Below are 18,029 nucleotides of genomic sequence, written 5' to 3'. Positions count from 1 at the left end.
GTACCTTCAATATATGTATATTTATTTTTTAACGAATTATAGTTTATACTGCAATATGTATAATTATTTACATTATGAAACTTAAAATTAAATTTATAAGAATAAAATGAATATGAAATAATTTTGGATCCAAGAGTCAGTAGGGGCCACTGAATTTTATTGAATTAGGGATTAAATAGTCAAACCTGTGAGTATCAATTTGACACTGATATAGAGGATGGATTGGAATGAGGAAAGGTGAAACTGGAAGACAAATTAGGAAACTATTGTTATAGTCCAGGCAAGAGCTGATAAGGCCCTATTTTGAGTAGGGAGAATGGGGTAGATGCAAGATATGACTGACTGGAGGGTAGAATCAGTAAGATTGGCAATTGATTGACTGCATAAGATGAATAAAAGTGAGAAATTGAGAATTGTATATTGTTTGTAAGCCCAGATGACTTTATGGATGAAAATAGAGAAGTTTGGCAGAGGAGTAGAGTTGGGGGAAAGATAATACAATCACATCATAATACAAATAACATCCCACCCATTTCTTTTCATCTTTTGGAGCCTAAGGAGTGGATCTCCTGGAGCAGATCTCTTATTCACTGGCCACTTGCTAAGAGTAAAGCCCTGCCTGAGGAGTCATGTGATTCACATAGTGATCTTGACAGTGAATTATATGTTCAGAGTTTTGCTACAATTTTGCCTGGATTGCCTCTAGTCCAAGTTCCTGAAATACAGTTAAATCATAATTAACTATAAGGGCCTATATCCAAAATAGAAGGAGAGGACTTGGGAGCTTAATAAAGGGAATTGGAAAGGAAAAGAACAGAATAATATTGAATGACATTATGTAAAAAAGAGGATAGAGTTCAAGTTCATAATTGACCAGTGTAGAAGTAAAGGGGTTCTTCCCATATTCCCAACCTTAGATTAGTTACTTTTTCCTTGAGGTCTTGCCATGACACACTGGAGCTTCTGGGTCCTGACTTGAAAGAATACTGTCTTAGACACTTAACTTGTCATACCTTCTACATAGCTTTGTTGTCTACAAGACCTTCCCTTCTTTATTGAAATATCTTCTAACTCTTGCCTTGGCTAACTCTGTGCAACATTCTTTTCTCCAAGAAGTGGAAATACAAGGATAAAATGGGACACAGTCCTTGCTCTCAATGATCTTTCAATACAGATGATAAGATAAAACATGTACAATAAACCTCTATAAATTAGAATAAATGCCAAAAAAAGAGCCCCATATCTAAGAAGGAAGAGATTACTTCAAGCTAGTGGAATTAGAGAAGACTTCATAGAAGGCATGACATGAAACAGACCTTCATGGAAGGAAAGACTTTCACATTTCTGGGATTATTTCATTTATAAACCTCTTTTGTAAAATGTAAATACCTTGAGAATAAGCTTTTTCTATTTTAACATCAATTATTTTAATAAGACAATCAAATCTGTACCCTGAAAAGATATATTTATTGAGAATTTGTAGTGGAAAGAGATAAAGGAAATTGGGAGCAAACCAGAGTATATGAGAGTCTTCAGAGAATCAGGCTGCCACATAAGTGTGCTTGGGGGCCTGCTGAATCCAGGTAAGGGCAGAGCATTGAAAGAAAACGGGAAAAAGGAGACAAGTAGAAGTTTCTACTTCCACTTCCACAAAGGAAGAATGGAATTTTAAGTAGAAAAACTTTATCTGCTTTGCACTTTTCCCCAGGGTCTTGCCTGTTTCATACATTAAGATAGCAGATCTACTTTAGTAATCGGTATTCCTCATTTGTTCCCAAGTCTGCCTAATATCCTTAGTCCAAACTCTCCAGTTCTGCCTTTGTCCATTTCTATGGTATGGTGGCATTGGAATTAAAGAGACTTAGATATGATTCCTAACTCCTTTCTACTTCGGCAAGCCACTTTTCTAGGCTTTGTGGTTTTCTCATCTATAAGATGAAGAAGTTGGGTATAGGATAATCTCTTAAAATCAATTTGACCTCTAAATCATGTAATTTCACAATCCTCTATGATCTCAGTTCTTCCTGCTTTTATTATAAAAACAAATCATTTTTTCCCTCCCAAAAATTCATGTCAACAATTCCCCTAAAATTTCTAGTCAGAGTTTTCTAGAACATTGAAAGGTTAAGTTTGCCCATGATCACTGCCACTGTATATCAGAGGTAGAGCTAGAATTCAGGATTTCCTCACTTCAACTCATATCCACCTCTCCACAATTCTGGTAGTGATTTTAAAAATTCTTGCATACAAGAGTGCTTTGTTGAGATTTTATTGTATATAAAGAATTGGCCAGTTATGTGGTACCAGTTTAGTGTTATAGAAAGTCAGAATAGAAAGATGTCATTGTGAAGTATGTGAGAAAAATGCCAATGAAGGAGATAGTACTTGATCTGAGCTTTAAATGAAAAAGGCAGGAGGAAGTGCAAAGGATAGAAGATGGACAAAGATAGAATTCATATTCTATATATTTTTAATATGACACCAGGTTGATTGAAGTAGAAGATTCACATAAAGATTAGAAATAAGATTCATGGGAGCCTGGTAATAAATAGTTAAAAACTGGAGTTTGGCACTGTTTTGATTGTGCACCCTTTCTATAATAAATGTTTTGAGTGTGCACTGGCAATATATGTATGTGTGTTTTTATAAATTATATATGTACTACCGTACTAATATATTATGTAAAACATAAAACCTCAAAACCAAAAATTTTAAAGTTAGAGGTGAAATAAATGTTTTTAAAGTATCTTTTGTTAATGATAGGAAAAACCTTTTTTTCTCTCACTAAAATTTTATCAGTGATAATGTTTTTAGTGAAAGTAATGTTATTTGAATATGCTTCATTATTTTTAAAATCCTTCTGTATGTCCCAAGGATAACATGAAAGTGTAAATAATTGTTTGTTAGTAATTAATTATGCAGATAATTTCTTCATTGTAACTGGCCAACCAACTAAATTTGTTTTTTAAATTCACAGATATAATAATAAAATAAAGGTCATAACAGCAAACATAACTTTTCTGCAAGAATCATGTTTGTGTGTAGCTATTCACCATAAACAATGCAAAAAAAAAAAAACCCAGCACAAAAACCAAGCAAAAGTAAATTGTCATTGCTTTCAATTCAGCAGAAAAATTTTAATACAAATCTTTTTCTTTGTGTGGTTGTTTAATAGATGGTATCATGCTTTAATTTCCTATTCATCTTTGAATATTTAGTTGTGCTTCCCTTTGTGTGTAAGGATCAACAAGAAGGCCAGTTTTTACTGGACAGTAAAGTTCATGGAAGGGGAGTAGTATATAATGAGGCTGAAAAGGTTGGTTGGGTACAAATCTTGAAGGGTGTTAATTACCAAGTTGAGGAATTTATTGAGTGAGATTTGAGAGTCAGTATAGAGCCACTGGAATTTTTATTAAAGTGGGGAGTTGTGGCATGATCAGAACTGTGCTGTAGGAAAAATCGTGACAAGTTATGTGAAGGATGCACTGGAATGAGAGGAGATTTGAGGCAAAAAGACCTAGTTTAGGTAGAGATGATTAGCAGCTGACCTGGGTAGTATAGAGTAGGGGACAGATGTAAGATTTGTTGTGGAGATAGACTCAAAAAAATCTGGCAACTGGTTTTTTATATGGAGTGAAGTGAGGAATCAAGGAAGATCCAATGGTTGCAGACTTTGATGGCAAGTTAAAGGAACCCTGGATTGTAATAGGGAAAGTTTGAGAAAGGGGAGAATTTTTGGGGGGGAGGTAATATATTGAGATCTATGATGCCATGCCTGTTTATCCTTATGACTTACTCTGTCCCATCTCAGACCACATAGGGACACAGAGATTTTACCTGTCATTTAGTGTCTTGGAGCTCAGAGAGCACCTTCAGCCACTAGAGAACAAAGAGGGTGGGTATGCTGGTGGGCAGGAATTTTCCCATTGTATATGCACAGCTATGGTGCCTTAGTTTTAATTAAGTTTTTTGTTTTGTTTTTTAAACTCTTACCTTCTGTCTTAGTGTTAATTCTAAAACAGAAGAACAGCAGGGGCTAGATAATTGAGGTTAAGTGGCTTGCCCAGGTTCACACAGCTAGGCATTGTTTGAACCCAGATCCTCCTAACTCCAGTTCTGGTGCTCTAACATTTTGTTACCTAGCTACCCCTTCAGTTAGGTTTTAACTGTCGTGAAGGGTTTTGGGGAGTTTACACAGAGAAGGAAAAAGATGGAGTAGTGGAATATTGTGGAATAATAATACGTAAAGATTTGTTTGGGCATGATGTAGAGAAGCTTGGCTGTCACAGGATGTGACCCTCGCTCTGATTGATGTTAATCACAAATTCTTTGTGGTCCTGCCACAAATGGCGATCTTCTACTTTGGAGACCAATGAGGAACTCCTAGTTTTTGAGCAAGGGCATGATAAAATGGAAGTAATATATAAAGTCTAATTTGCTTGTTTTCATTTCTCTATATCTGGCATATAATAGGCACTTACTAAATGTTTCCCCAAATGAATCAATGTCATGAGGAAGAAAAATGTGACATTTATATGCCAGATGGATCAAAAGCCAGAGATCAGGATAAGAGAGATCAGTTACAATAATAGTTGGGAGGCCTTGAGAGCCTAGTCTTAGGTGGCTGGAGTGAGAATTTATTCCATAGCCATTTCATAAATTCCCACTATTTTCTAGATGTAGGAAATACAGATTTTTAAATGACACAGTTTTGGTCCTCAAGAACCTCAGATTCTACAGAGATGTAATATGTACAAAGATAAGCATAATACAAAGTAGCATATGCTGGCCAAAGGAAAGATCCAGACTCTAATCTCAGAAAATTTGAGATGTGTGAAAATACTTTAAACCAGGGTTTCTTAACCTTTTTTGTCATGTCTTTTCCTTCGACAATCAGATGAAACCTATGAACCCCTTCTTGAAATAATTTTTTAAAATGCCCAAAATAGGGAATATTATAGAATTCAATTAAAATGAAATACACTTAACACAATATTTTTTAAAAAACAGGTTCCTAGGCTTAAGTACTACTATGCTGTAAGCAGAGAGGACCAGGAAAGACTTCATGGCTGCACTGTGGATGTGAGGAGAATGTGTTCTAGGCACAAAGCAAATATATAGCAAGATGAAGTTGCATGTTTAGTTTGGAGAAGAGCTAGTAGTCAATTCAGAGCAATTGAATAGGCATTTATTAAACTTCTTTTGGGTACCATGCTCTGTGCCAATCACTAGGAGTAGAAAGACAAAAGTATTTGTCTTCTAGGATAGTCAGATTCTCAATGATAGAGTCAGATTCCACCTCCATGACTTTTCACAGGCATGGAATATTCTCTTACTTCTGCCTCTAGTGCCCTTTAAAGCTCTATTCAAGTCACTTCCTTTGAGAAGCCAAGTCTAAACCCTCTAGTTATTACTTTCCACAAAGTTTGTTTTCTATATGAATTCTCTTTACCTTTGTGCAAGTTGGATTTTTCTAAATGCTTATTAGTTTTAACTTTGTTGTTAATTAGATATATGACAATGGCTACCTCATTTGACCTCTCTAGGCATGTTTTCTTTTCTTAGGCAAGACAAATCTCTTAAGACCTATATAGTTGTAAAATCTCTTAATTCTGTATTTCTTTACTAAAAATCTACCTCCCTTAATTTAGAATGATTTTATGAAAAAGTGTAAGTACTATTTAGAGAACAAACTTAAGAAAGTTATATTAACTGGAAGTATGCAATTATATGAAGTGGACTGTGTGTGCTCTAATGTAAAATATTGTTAGGGTTCTATGGTGTGTTCTTTTGTTGGAAAAAGTTTTTGCCTATTTTTACCAAAAAGCATTCATTGAATTTTGGTCTAGAACTTCCTGTTTATTAGTCTTTCCATTAACAATGGCTATAAAAATATATTATATAAATGAAAGAAGGCTTTGTTTTGCCTTTAATGAGTAGGTGAGGTTGACAGTGAATTTGATACAATTAGCAGCATAGTAAAATGGAATGAATTTAAGATGCAAAGATTTGGAAAGTTTCCATTTCTAACACTAGATTATAAAACCAAAAATACTAGGAATCCTTTAAATGTTAAGGAGAAAGGATCAACAAGACTTGACAACTGATTGGATATGGGAAGTGCATGACAGTGAAGTGTGAAGGAACAATTAATCAAGGAGCATTTATTAAGTGTCTGTTGTATGCCAAGTATTGTGCTAGATGCTGGGAAACAAAGAAATGAAATAGTTTCTTATTTCAGGGATCTTACATTCTAATAAAGGGAGACAAAGTAAATATAAAGAATATAAAACATACAAACTTGTGACCTGAGTGACTGACTGGAAGAACAGTGGTATCTTCGACAGAAAAGGGGAAGTGAGAAAGGAAGGGTGGGTTTATATAACTATATATTTTATTCATACTATTATTATCAAAGTGAATTCTTTTTTTTTTTTTTTTCACAGAAATGACTAATGAAAGGTCATGGGGTAAAATCAAATGAGTAATTCAGTTGATTAATATATTATTCCATGGTTAATGATTTTCTTTCTAGTTTTCAGGTAGTTAAAATGAGTTTCTCTTCTTAGGAACCACACTCTCATATTCACAACAAAGTCCAACCCTAGTAAATATGTTTAAAGATTCAGCTTCTAAGAAAGAAATTGAGTAAGCAGATTTAGCACTGCAAAGGCAATTTTGATTATTTACATAGTTGATGTGTGTGTATATATATATATGTATATTAATTACTACTTTGTCTTAAATAAAATGTTAATTTTTATATTCCAGCTATAGATTTTAAGCACAAATTTATTCACAAATATTTTCTCAGCTATTTCCTTGAAAATTACGATTTCTTTTTGCACTTTCCCTTAAACTGAAAAGTTAAAATAATTGGCTATTGTACCAATAATATCTGACTATTTATAATTGATTAAACTTTATTTTCCATATTCTCCAAGTAGTTATAAAATTGTTCTTCCTGGAAAGCTATTAATTTTATTATTTTTTCTAATTTCAGCATCAGTATCAAGTCCCATTGTCCCAAGTGGACTGAGAAACATGCATGATAATAAAGTTTCTGGTCAGTTGTCTGGCAATTCAGCTAATCATCATGCTGATAATCCTAGACATGGCTCAAGTGACGACTACCTACACATGGTGCACAGGCTAAGTAGTGATGTATGTAAAAAAAAGTCACTATTTTTAAGGTAAAGGGGTAGTTTTACTATTTTGTTACATTACATCATAATCTGGGTTCTAGTCATGGTTCTGCCACTTAGAAGTTATGTGACCTTGGGCAAATTACTTAATCTCTCTGGGCCACAATTTATTGAATGGAGTTAAGAATGCATACCCTGCCTACTTCACAGAGTTGTTTAAAGAACAAAATAAAAGGCTCTATGAAATAAAAAGTACTATAATTTAGTGTCGGCTCTCATTGTGTTCAGTAACATCTATAAATGAAGAAGCTGCACTAGAGATTTAGTGTAGTTTTGTATTGCTACAATTCTAAGGTTATCTTTTGTTTTTATTGCTTTTATACTAGGCATGTTGAAATTTTGGTGTATTAGGTAGAACCCTTACATACAAAATTGTTTAGTGCTTTCTCTTCTCATTTGTTGGAGTGTGGTAAGTTTGGCACCAGGGCAGGTCAAAAATAGCCAGTCTTGTGGTCCTCTACTTTTAATTTTTTTTCTGATACATCTTTCATTTTATAATCTATAGATTATGACCTATAGACATAATCTATCTGAAATGGCATCTATGTTGGGCAAATTTATGGAAATTTTAAAATGACTTTGAACTTATTAAACTTACAGTTCATTTCTTCAATGTCATATTGATCACATAGACTTTCGTGAAGTCCTTAATTGAAAAAGGCAACCAGAAATAAAGGGAAGTATATTATATAGTGGCACCAGTTTGTTATTTTTCCTTGACGTGCTTAGCCTATGCATTTTTTAAACATAAAATACTTGTTTCTGAGCTATTAAACCAAGAAGAAAACAGAAAGGTTTGAAAAAATTATAGCTTTGAATACTTATCCTTTGCATATGAGTAAATTATCGGTATTTTAGTGTTTTTTTCTTTAACACTCCTAAGAAGTCTCTCTTTAATGTGAACATTTCAAATTATTTTCTTAGGATGGAGATTCTTCAACAATGAGGAATGCAGCATCTTTTCCTTTGAGGTCTCCACAGCCAGTGTGCTCTCCAGCTGGAAGTGATGGAACTCCTAAAGGTATTTTGTAACTTTAATTGATTTCAAGTTAACTACCTTAAAAATATATGTTTCTGCTTTCATAAAGTTAAATTTTCCCTCCAAAAAAAGTTTCTTCCATCTTTCACCAATAATACAATATTATCTTGTGGCTGGTATCTTCTAGGTTCTAGGTATTTGGGAAGAAAGATTTTAAATGTGGGTTTTCTTTTCACTTTCTAAAATGATTCATTTGTGACTGACAAAATGACAATCTCTCCAGGTTCTTGCCCTTAAGATCAAAATGGTATTTCCTGTAGCCAGAAAGAGTTTTCATTGTTAAAGAAGGAATATGCTTAACTTTTTGATTGAGTTACAACCAAAATACAGATATGTACTTTGTATACTTTGTCTTCTTGTATCATACAAATTCATGAATGAGGTAAGACCGACCATGAGGGAGGATCAGGTCTCCACTAGCAATCAGCACAAAAAATTATATTTCCTAGAAGAAGTATAAATATTAAACTAATAGTACAATGTAAAATGCATGGATGTTTTTTATCTATTAGATGATACATTAATGGTGATAGATTAAGTAATAAGCCAAGCTAAATTAGCCTAAGATTATTTAAATGTTTAATGGGGTTCTTGTATAAATTGTAAGAATTTGATAATCAAATTTTATTTCTTGCTAGAAAACTTTTAGCATTTCTTATAAACATAGTCAAGAAAAACCACTAATGATTGATATTTCAATGTAACAACTATGGTAAGTTGCTGTACATAGAACTTTACATCCAAAAAAATCATTTTGAAGCAATGCAAATGTGCCCAAAATGTTGTTTATAAATCAGATTTTATTTTAAATGCAGTAGAGGGCTTTGTAAAATGAGTGTTTTCATAAAGCAAAAAAAAAAACATTTTTATGTCTTCTTATCTGTTTTGTATGTTTGGATTTCTATCAGTTGGCTTTCTTCTGTTCCCCATGTTCATGAATAGAAAATACCTGATTTCAAATTGTAATTTAAGCTCTGATTCTTAGTCTTTTGAATATGCACGAGTAGAGAGTGTGCTGGAGCTGGGATGAGAGGAGGGTGCATGTTCAGATTCAGGCTCTGTCACTTTTAGCATCTGCCACCCTTAATCAAGTCACTTAAGTTCTTGGCACCTCAGTTTCCTCTTTTCTAAAATAATGAGATTGTTTTGGATGGTCTGTAGTAAAATCACTGTAACTTCTAAATCTGGGATCCCATAGCACTTTCAGATTGTTCCCTTTATATCTGAATCTTTCAAGACTGGAACACAATATTTAAAAAATATTTAACATTATAGAAAGCACAATACATATGAACAAGTATAAAAAAAGAGGAAGAACTTACATCAGAAAAATGAAGAAAAGCATTGTATCCCAAGAAATAACGAGAAAAAAAGAAACACATGCACACTAATAATTCCTGGTGTTCATTATACTCAAACCCTGCTCTAATGTTTTTGGTTATATATAAACTCACACATATATGTAATATGAAGTTGATTAACTTGAAATTAGTTAAATAAGTTAATGTGTACAACATGATTTGCAAAACATAAAATTTAATGCAAATAGGCTCTAGTGATAATATTGTTTCTAGTAATCGTAACTGTTCTTCCTTAACATTACATTGCCTAAGTAGGTTTCATATAACCAATTAATGGTATTGTATATCTTTAGACTGTTCCTTTTCATTTGTATAATAAAAAGAAAACTAATTCATGTCACTTGAATATATTTCATTTCTTTTTAGCAATATAAATTAAAGAACAATGAAGGTTTCCTCAACTTTTTTTTGTATTTAATGTTTATAGAGGCAATTTTCTATTCATTCAGAAAACATTTCTCTGAATTTGTTTCAAAACTTTTCAGATATGTTTTAGTGACCTGTTGAATAAAATATATTCAGATAAATGTAGATATATGTCACTCAAATTGAAAGAGACTTCAGAAACAATCAGCAACGTTTCTTCTCTTTCCTTATGTTTGCATATGCCTTGCATGTTTCAGTCACAGAATTTGAGAGCTAGAAGGCACATCAGTGCCCTCTAGTCAGACCAATCCCCAGAAAGTTCTCTACTATATGTATGTTCAACAAGTGGTCTTCAAATTTTTGCTTCAATACTTATAGTGGAAAAGAAACTTAGTATTTCCCAAGGCAATCCATTTTACTTTTGTAGAATTCTAATTATTATGAAGTTTTTTTCTTGATCAAGCCATTATTTGCTTTTGTAACTTCCATCCAGAGTGCCTATTTTTGCTGCCCCACTTGGATTGAAAAAGAACAGTCCTAATCCTTCCTCTTTTGGTAATTTTTCTTCATATATGGCATATGTAATGATTGCTTGTCTAGTATAGGGTGTCCCAAAGACCTTGAGTAACAGTTTTAAGCTTTAAAACTTAAAATAACTTAAAATGCTAAGTAGCTATAGAACATGCTGTGATTTAAAACACTATTCTGTATTTAATTTGTTGCTCAAAAAAACTGTGAGATAGATGTTTTAATTATTCCCATTTTAGAGATGACAAATCTCAGACTAAGGGAAGTTAAATGTTGTGCTTAGGATTATATAGCTAAATTATTGTCTAATGAGCGGTTCAGACTCAGACCTTCACCTTGCCTCAGTTTCTTCCTGTGTAAAAGGGGAAAGTTGAACTAGATGATCTTAGGTTGCCTCTGGAATGAAAAGTCAGATGTTCTGATGAAGAGAAAGAGTAAGTAATGAAAAGAGATAATAAAAATTAAATGAATTTTCTTCAAGTAAGAATTATATCCAGAAGCACATTATTATAGGATACATCTTGGTGACTCAGTGGATTGAGAATCAGGCCTAGAGACAGAAGAGCCTACGTTCAAATATGGCTGCAGACACTTCCTAGCTGTGTGACCCTGGGCAAGTCACTTTACCCCCATTGCCCAACCCTTACAAATCTTCTGCCCTGGAACCAATATATAGTATTGATGCTAAGATGGAAGGTAAGGGTTTTTACAAAGAAGTATATTGTTACCAAAAAAAACTTTAAAATTTTAGGACAATTTTTTTTTTTGGCTAAGAAAATTATTTTATTACTTAACAAATTCTTATTAAAGACCTACCTATCACTGTGTTGATGCTTGGCCTGAAGAGATTATCTTGTATAGTGTCACATAACAAGATTATTGGATCTGTACTGTGACTAGAAAATTTTAAACCTTTCTTTTTTCCTTTTGCTCAATGGGATACTTGTAGCTTTTCAAAACCATAGGCCTATAGCATTAAATTATAATTGCTTTATAGTTTCTGTGTCCAGTGTTTGGCCGGCCCAATCTTTGCAAACCATATTTGTTGCCTATAATTAGTTGAATAAATGGTAAAACATTCGTTCTTTTCATGGGCATAATGACCTACATTGCACATTTAAGCTAGCTGCCTGCAGAATAGACACACAACATATATATTGATATTTATTTAATATTTCTGTTATTACAAAGATAAATATGAAAAATTTATACTAGCACAACTGTTCAGTCCTTTTTAATTTTTTTTTTTTTTTAGGATCAAGACCACCATTAATTTTACAGTCTCAGCCTCCACCCTATTCATCACCTAGAGATGTTCCACCTGACATATTATTAGATTCACCAGAAAGAAAACAGAAGAAACAAAAGAAAATGAAGTTAGGGAAAGATGAAAAAGATCAGAGTGAAAAAGCTGCGATGTATGATATCATTAGTTCTCCATCCAAGGACTCTACTAAACTTACATTAAGACTTTCTCGTGTAAGATCTTCAGATATGGACCAGCAGGAAGATATGCTTTCTGGTATAGAAAATAGTAATGTGTCAGAGAGTGATATTCCTTTTAATGTGCAGTACCCAGGACAAACTTCAAAAACACCCATTACGCCGCAGGATGTAAACCGCCCACTAAATGCTGCTCAGTGTTTGCCGCAGCATGAACAGACAGCATTCCTTCAGGCACAACAAGTGCCTGTTTTACAACAGAACACTTCAGTTACTGCAAAACAACCTCAGACTTCTGTGGTACAGTCTCAGCAACAGGCACCACAACAAGGAACGCTATATGATGAAGTAGAATTGGATGCATTGGCTGAAATCGAGAGGATAGAACGGGAATCAGCTATTGAAAGGGAACGTTTTTCAAAGGAAGTTCAAGATAAAGGTAAAATGTTTATGCATTGTTACTTGTTTTTGTTGCCTTATTACTGTCATCCTGTTGGGAAGTTTTATAATTTATAAGATAAGTGTCTTGTTTTGCCACATTTTATACTTTATTACCACTCACACTGCTCTTTCTTTAAGTGTATTACTTATAACATCAGTAGTACTATAGGAGTAAATTTCTTGAATCTTAATTTTTTTAGAAGTAATTGTTAAAAAGTATGGGGTGATTTCTCTAGGTAATATGTTATAGTTCTAATGACTATTTTATATATATGTATATATAAAACATGTTATGTCATGTCCTGTAGTGTATTTATGGTAGCAAGGCAGAATAGTGTTTGGAGTGTTAGACTTGGAGTCAGGAAGAGCTGAATTTTAATTAGATATGTACTAGCTTTGTTGCCCTGGGCATGTCACTTAACCTCCTTAAGGTACAATTTCCTTGTCATTTCAATATGAATAATAATAGCATCTACCTCACAGGGTTGTTATAAGGACCAAATGAGTAAAAATACATAGAGCATTTTAGGTACCTTAATGCCCTATGTAAATATTAGCTATTATCATGAATATTTTTCTTCTAAATGTACACTGGCATTTCTATATCGGTTCTGTTTAAAAGTAAAATAGAGTTAGTATTTGCCATTCATTTGTGCCAAAGCAAAGGCAACTCTGTTGTTGTACTTAGGAGATTATGAATTTACTGTATCTAAATCATATGACCTGTGTGATTAGGTTAGTATTTGGAGTGGGACTTTTCAGTAGTCCCAGAACTGCAATTTATAGTGATTCAAGGTTCTTTCACATTCAACTATTTTATTCACATTACATAAACTTAATATATTGGAACTTTAATACATAGTTGTTCTCGAAGTTCCACTTTTGCAGATGATCAAATAAAACTAAGATCTTGGGGAGCACTCTAGAATTATTTTCATTAGGGACTTGCTGAAAAGAATTTGATCATTTTAAAGAACTTTTTCAATTTTCTGGTCTAGTTTAGATTAGCATGTGTTTTGTGTTTTTCCTCAACTAATAGATTCCTGTCTTGAAAAAAATAGCAAAGTAATCCACTTACTTTTATACTTTAAATAATTTGTACTTTTGGTTTATTTTCTGGTTTTGGGCAGGTGGTGCATTGTTAAATACATTTAGTAGTTTCTGGGGAGTGCTGGGGAGAACTTCCTGTTTGTGTGAATTTTTTCATTATGTGCCCAAAAACTAGAGAGGAGAAAATTTGCTGGAAGCATTAAAATTTCAGCTACATATTATTCTAGTTTTAATGCTTATAAAAAGAAATGCTTATATTTATCAACCTTTATGTAAAATTTATTCAAAGTTTACACTCATGAACTAGATATAAGTTTTGAAATTTACATGAATAGACTTTGCTGCCTACCACTGGAGACATTTGTCATAATCTTGGGAAGATTGAGAGCATTAAAAAAAAACACAAGATAGTCTCTATCAATATCCTAAAAGTATGTCATTTCTTTCTAGATTTTTTAAAATTAGCATTTGTTTGTTAAACAACCTGTAATGTTTTAGATTGACTTGATTGAGACATGGGCAAGTGGAATTGATAAAGCATTTTTCTGAGACTATTGACTTAGTGTTGTATGAAAAATAAGGTAATTTTCACTATTTCTATGACCTGGCGATTTTGTCACCAGGCTTTGATTTCAGGTTCCCAATTCCCAACTCCCACCATTACCCAGATTCAGATCCAGTTACAATATGAAAACTTGTAGAGAAATCCAGGTCAACCATATAAGCCCCTACAAAGAACATAAGAGGAAATGATTTGATATCAAAAGAAAGTGTCTCCAACTAATCCAAAATTGCAACTTAAAAGATGACCAGAAGCTAACAATAGCTATAAGAACTCTTACACAAGAAAATCCAGCCTAGATTTCAATAAAATGACTTGTAGCCTGGGAACTTAAGGCAATGGGCTACACTGTGTAAAACATAAATAAATCAAGGAGGAAAATACTACCTAACCTAATGAAAAAATACTATAGTTTAACAGAAACCTAAGAGGGAAAACTTGGGCCAAAAGATTAATTCCATGACATAAACTAGTATAGGCAGCAAAGGAAAAAAATGTTGACAACAAAACCTATAAGAATGTGGCTAGAATAAATGAAGCAAGAGATCAAAAGTCAAATTGGAATTAAAATAAGAGCTCTGGAGGAAACAATTGAAAATATAACAAAATAAATGTAGAAAACCTTAAACAACTAATGGAGTCCTTGCAAACTGTAACAACAATTAGAATTCAGTAATACCATAAAATGACAGTAAATATCCAAGTTAAAAATTGAAAAATTGGTCAATAAATAAACATTTATTAAATGCCTACTCTGTGCCTGGACCTATACTGGAGATATAACACTTGACCTTGAAAACAAGCTAAGAAGAGTGAGTTATGTAATGATTAAAAATGATAAAGGCTGATATTATGAGGAAAAGTAATATTTTAATTACCATGGCCATGTTGGTAAAATATATAAGACCGCGCCTGATAAAAGCTATTTCAAACCTCCCGGCATTTTCTTCCCTCCACCTGGCTGCCTCGTACCAAAAGAGCAAGTCAAACCCGACTTCCCAGTACTTAAAGCTGGGCTTTACCTTGAAGACGTAATCCAAAATAGGAAATCTGTTGGACCATGGGAAATGTAGTTTCAAAGTCCCCCACATATTCACAGGAAGTTTGTCATATATCTACATATCTTGAGGCTTAATACCTCTAATAGAACCCCAGTAATTTTAAATAACACAGTTATCAGTCTCCATAAATCTGTGACCAGTCAGAAATATTTGGATACTGCATTTTAAAAAATAATAAAGATTACCTCATTTGTTAGAAGCAGAAAGCAACATGAAAATAGAAACAATCCATTGATGACCACTGATAACCAAAATAAACTACAACTTGAAAACATCAAGAAGTGCCAGAACCAAACTCGAGAGTCTTCAAGTTAAAGAGAAAATACAATATAAGTGTCACATCACAACCAGAGTTATGACCCCACAGTAATACTAGGCTCCAAGTTACTAAAAAGGGAAGGAAATCATTGAATATAATATACCAAAGGTCAAAAGAAAATGATTTATAACTGAGAATATCTTAACCTGAAAAATTAAGTATAATCTTATAAGAGAGAAAATGGATCTTTAGCAGAATAGATGATTATGAAGCTTTTTAAAATTATATATATATATCAGAATTGAGCAAAAACTGAAATTCAGAACAATAGGAAAAATCTGGAAAGGTAAATATGTCATTTCAAGGAACTAAATAATGACAATTACATACTAAAGAGGGTAAAAGAGATGTATTTCTTCAGAATCCCTCTGACTTCGAGGGTAATAGAGTTTAGGAATGTACATAAAAGGGCTGTATACGATTTTGGTGGTAGAAAGTAAGAAAAGAAAAACGAGTATAATAGTTAAGAGGTAAAGAAGTAAGGATTTATTTCAAGTAATTAGAACCTCTGAAAAGAGTATACATACACATGGACAAAGGTGTGGGAGATATGGACATTTTTTGAGTTGCACATATACCCTTAACCATTCAATACATAAAACATTGAAATATATAATAAGTAGACACTCTTTCTTAATATGATAAATAGTATTTATCTGTAACCAAAAATATGTATTATCTATAATGTTAAGCATCTTTCAATAAGGGATAAAACAAGGATGTCACCACTATTATTTAATATAATTTTGGAAATGTTAGCTATAAAATAAGATTTATATATTAATATATATTTATGTTAACTATCAAACTAGAAATTAAGAGATTGAGAATAGGAAAAGTTGAAACTAAACTCTCGATTTTTTAAGTGTTTAGAGCAGAGCGGTCAAACTCAAATAGAAATATCCCTATTTTGACTTTTGACTTTAAAAATTAACAAATTAACATTATCTTTGTTGTATTATATTTTTATTTATTTTGTTAAAGATTTCCAAATTAACATTTTAATCTAGTTCATAGCCATAAAGTTTGCCATCTCTGGTTTAGATAATCACAAGGATGAAGCTAAAAATTAAATAAAATGATAACATCAGTAAAGTAGCTGAGCTCACAAAAATTGTCAGCCTTTCTCTGAATTGCAAAGTCCAAAAGGAAGAGATGGAGAAAGTAACTTCTTTTAACATAACTATAGAATGTTTAAAATTTCTAAGAAACCACCTGCCAACATACACATAAGAATACACCCTCTTTAAATAAATAAAGCAATATTTAAATAATGATTGATCTGTACTAATATATAGAAATGCTGCCTAAATTAATTCATAGTCAATGCTTTACTAAGCAAACCTCCAAAGAATTACCTCCTGGAATTTTTTTAATCATGAAAATTCATCTTGAAGGATGTCAATCACTGTAACAGATTTGGTACATAAGAACCAGAGGAAATCACACATGGGTACATAGTGATCAATAAATCCAGGGATTCCATATACTGGGTCAAGGACTCACTGTTGACAAACCTGATGGAAAAATTGTAAGATAATATAGCAGAAATGAGGTTTATTAACTCAACATTTTGCATCACATCATAGTCAACTCCAAGTGAATATAGGACATGGATATGAGGGCCTATCATAAACTAAAGGAATCAGCAACTTTGTGAAAAACTCCAAATCAATAAGAATAAGAAATACAAATTTAAAATAAATTAAGTTCTATTTCACACTCATCAGTTTGACAAAGATGACAAAAAAGAGAAATAGCAATTATTGCAGTGGATATAGAAGGACAGACAGGATTTACTATCAGTAGAGCTGTGAATTGTTCTAAACATTTTGGAAATTATACCGCCAGAATCACTGAACTGCTCCTTTTCTTTAACCTAAATAATAACACTACTAGACTCATACCTGAAAGAGATGACAGGTCTTACATGAAGAAAGATATTCATAATGGCATTTTTTTATAATAGTAAGGAACTAAAAACAAAGCGGATGCTCATCAACTGGAGAATGGCCAAGCAAATTTTTTTATATGTATGTATTGAAATATGATTGTTTGATTAAAAAGTGATTAAAGAAATGAATTCAGAAAAATTCAGAGCAAATTGAGCCAGAGCCAGTTTATACAATAAATATAACATTGTAACTATCATTTACCAAAAACCCAACTGTGATCAATGCATTAAACAACCATAGCTTGAAAGAAGACCATGATTGATGGGTTTCTCCTCATTTTTAGGCAATGGGCCAAACTAAGGTATAGAATGTGATATATATTTTCAGATATGACCAGTATGGATTTTTCTATGATCATAAGAACCTACATATATGTGTGTGGGAGAAGGCTTTTGTTTCTTTTTGGGGAGAGAATCTTAGTACGAGTGAGAGAGGAATAAGGAATAATGATAATATCAAAAGAAAGGAAAGAAAATAGCATCAATGAAATACTTTTAAAATGCACTGAAGAGAGCAGAAAATGAGACAAGTAGAATAGTCTTGAAAAATGTTAAACTTATGGCATAATAAATCAACCTTTTAAAATAGATATATTTGTTTTTGTTATTTTTGGTATAAAGTATAATTTAAAAGTTTAATTACAGGAAAAACAACTTAATTTTGAAGTAGAATTGAAATATCTAGATTTATTACCAAAAC

General features: G+C 32.5%; 1 protein-coding gene across 1 annotated transcript in view; it reads left to right on the top strand.

Moving 5' to 3' along the window:
* NIPBL (NIPBL cohesin loading factor) overlaps positions 1–18,029 on the top strand; it is a 243,150-nt gene that overhangs the window by 133,100 nt on the left and 92,021 nt on the right. The window contains exons 7-9 of the mRNA XM_044664328.1: positions 7,004–7,164; positions 8,130–8,226; positions 11,755–12,381. Coding sequence (XP_044520263.1) covers positions 7,004–7,164; positions 8,130–8,226; positions 11,755–12,381 — 885 coding nt within the window. The remainder of the gene's footprint in view (positions 1–7,003; positions 7,165–8,129; positions 8,227–11,754; positions 12,382–18,029) is intronic.

Source organism: Gracilinanus agilis, chromosome 1, assembly GCF_016433145.1.
Source record: "Gracilinanus agilis isolate LMUSP501 chromosome 1, AgileGrace, whole genome shotgun sequence".
NCBI classification, from domain to species: Eukaryota; Metazoa; Chordata; class Mammalia; order Didelphimorphia; family Didelphidae; genus Gracilinanus; species Gracilinanus agilis.
The sequence above is the reverse complement of the archived record's forward strand: the minus strand, read 5'-3'. Positions and strand labels throughout refer to the sequence as shown.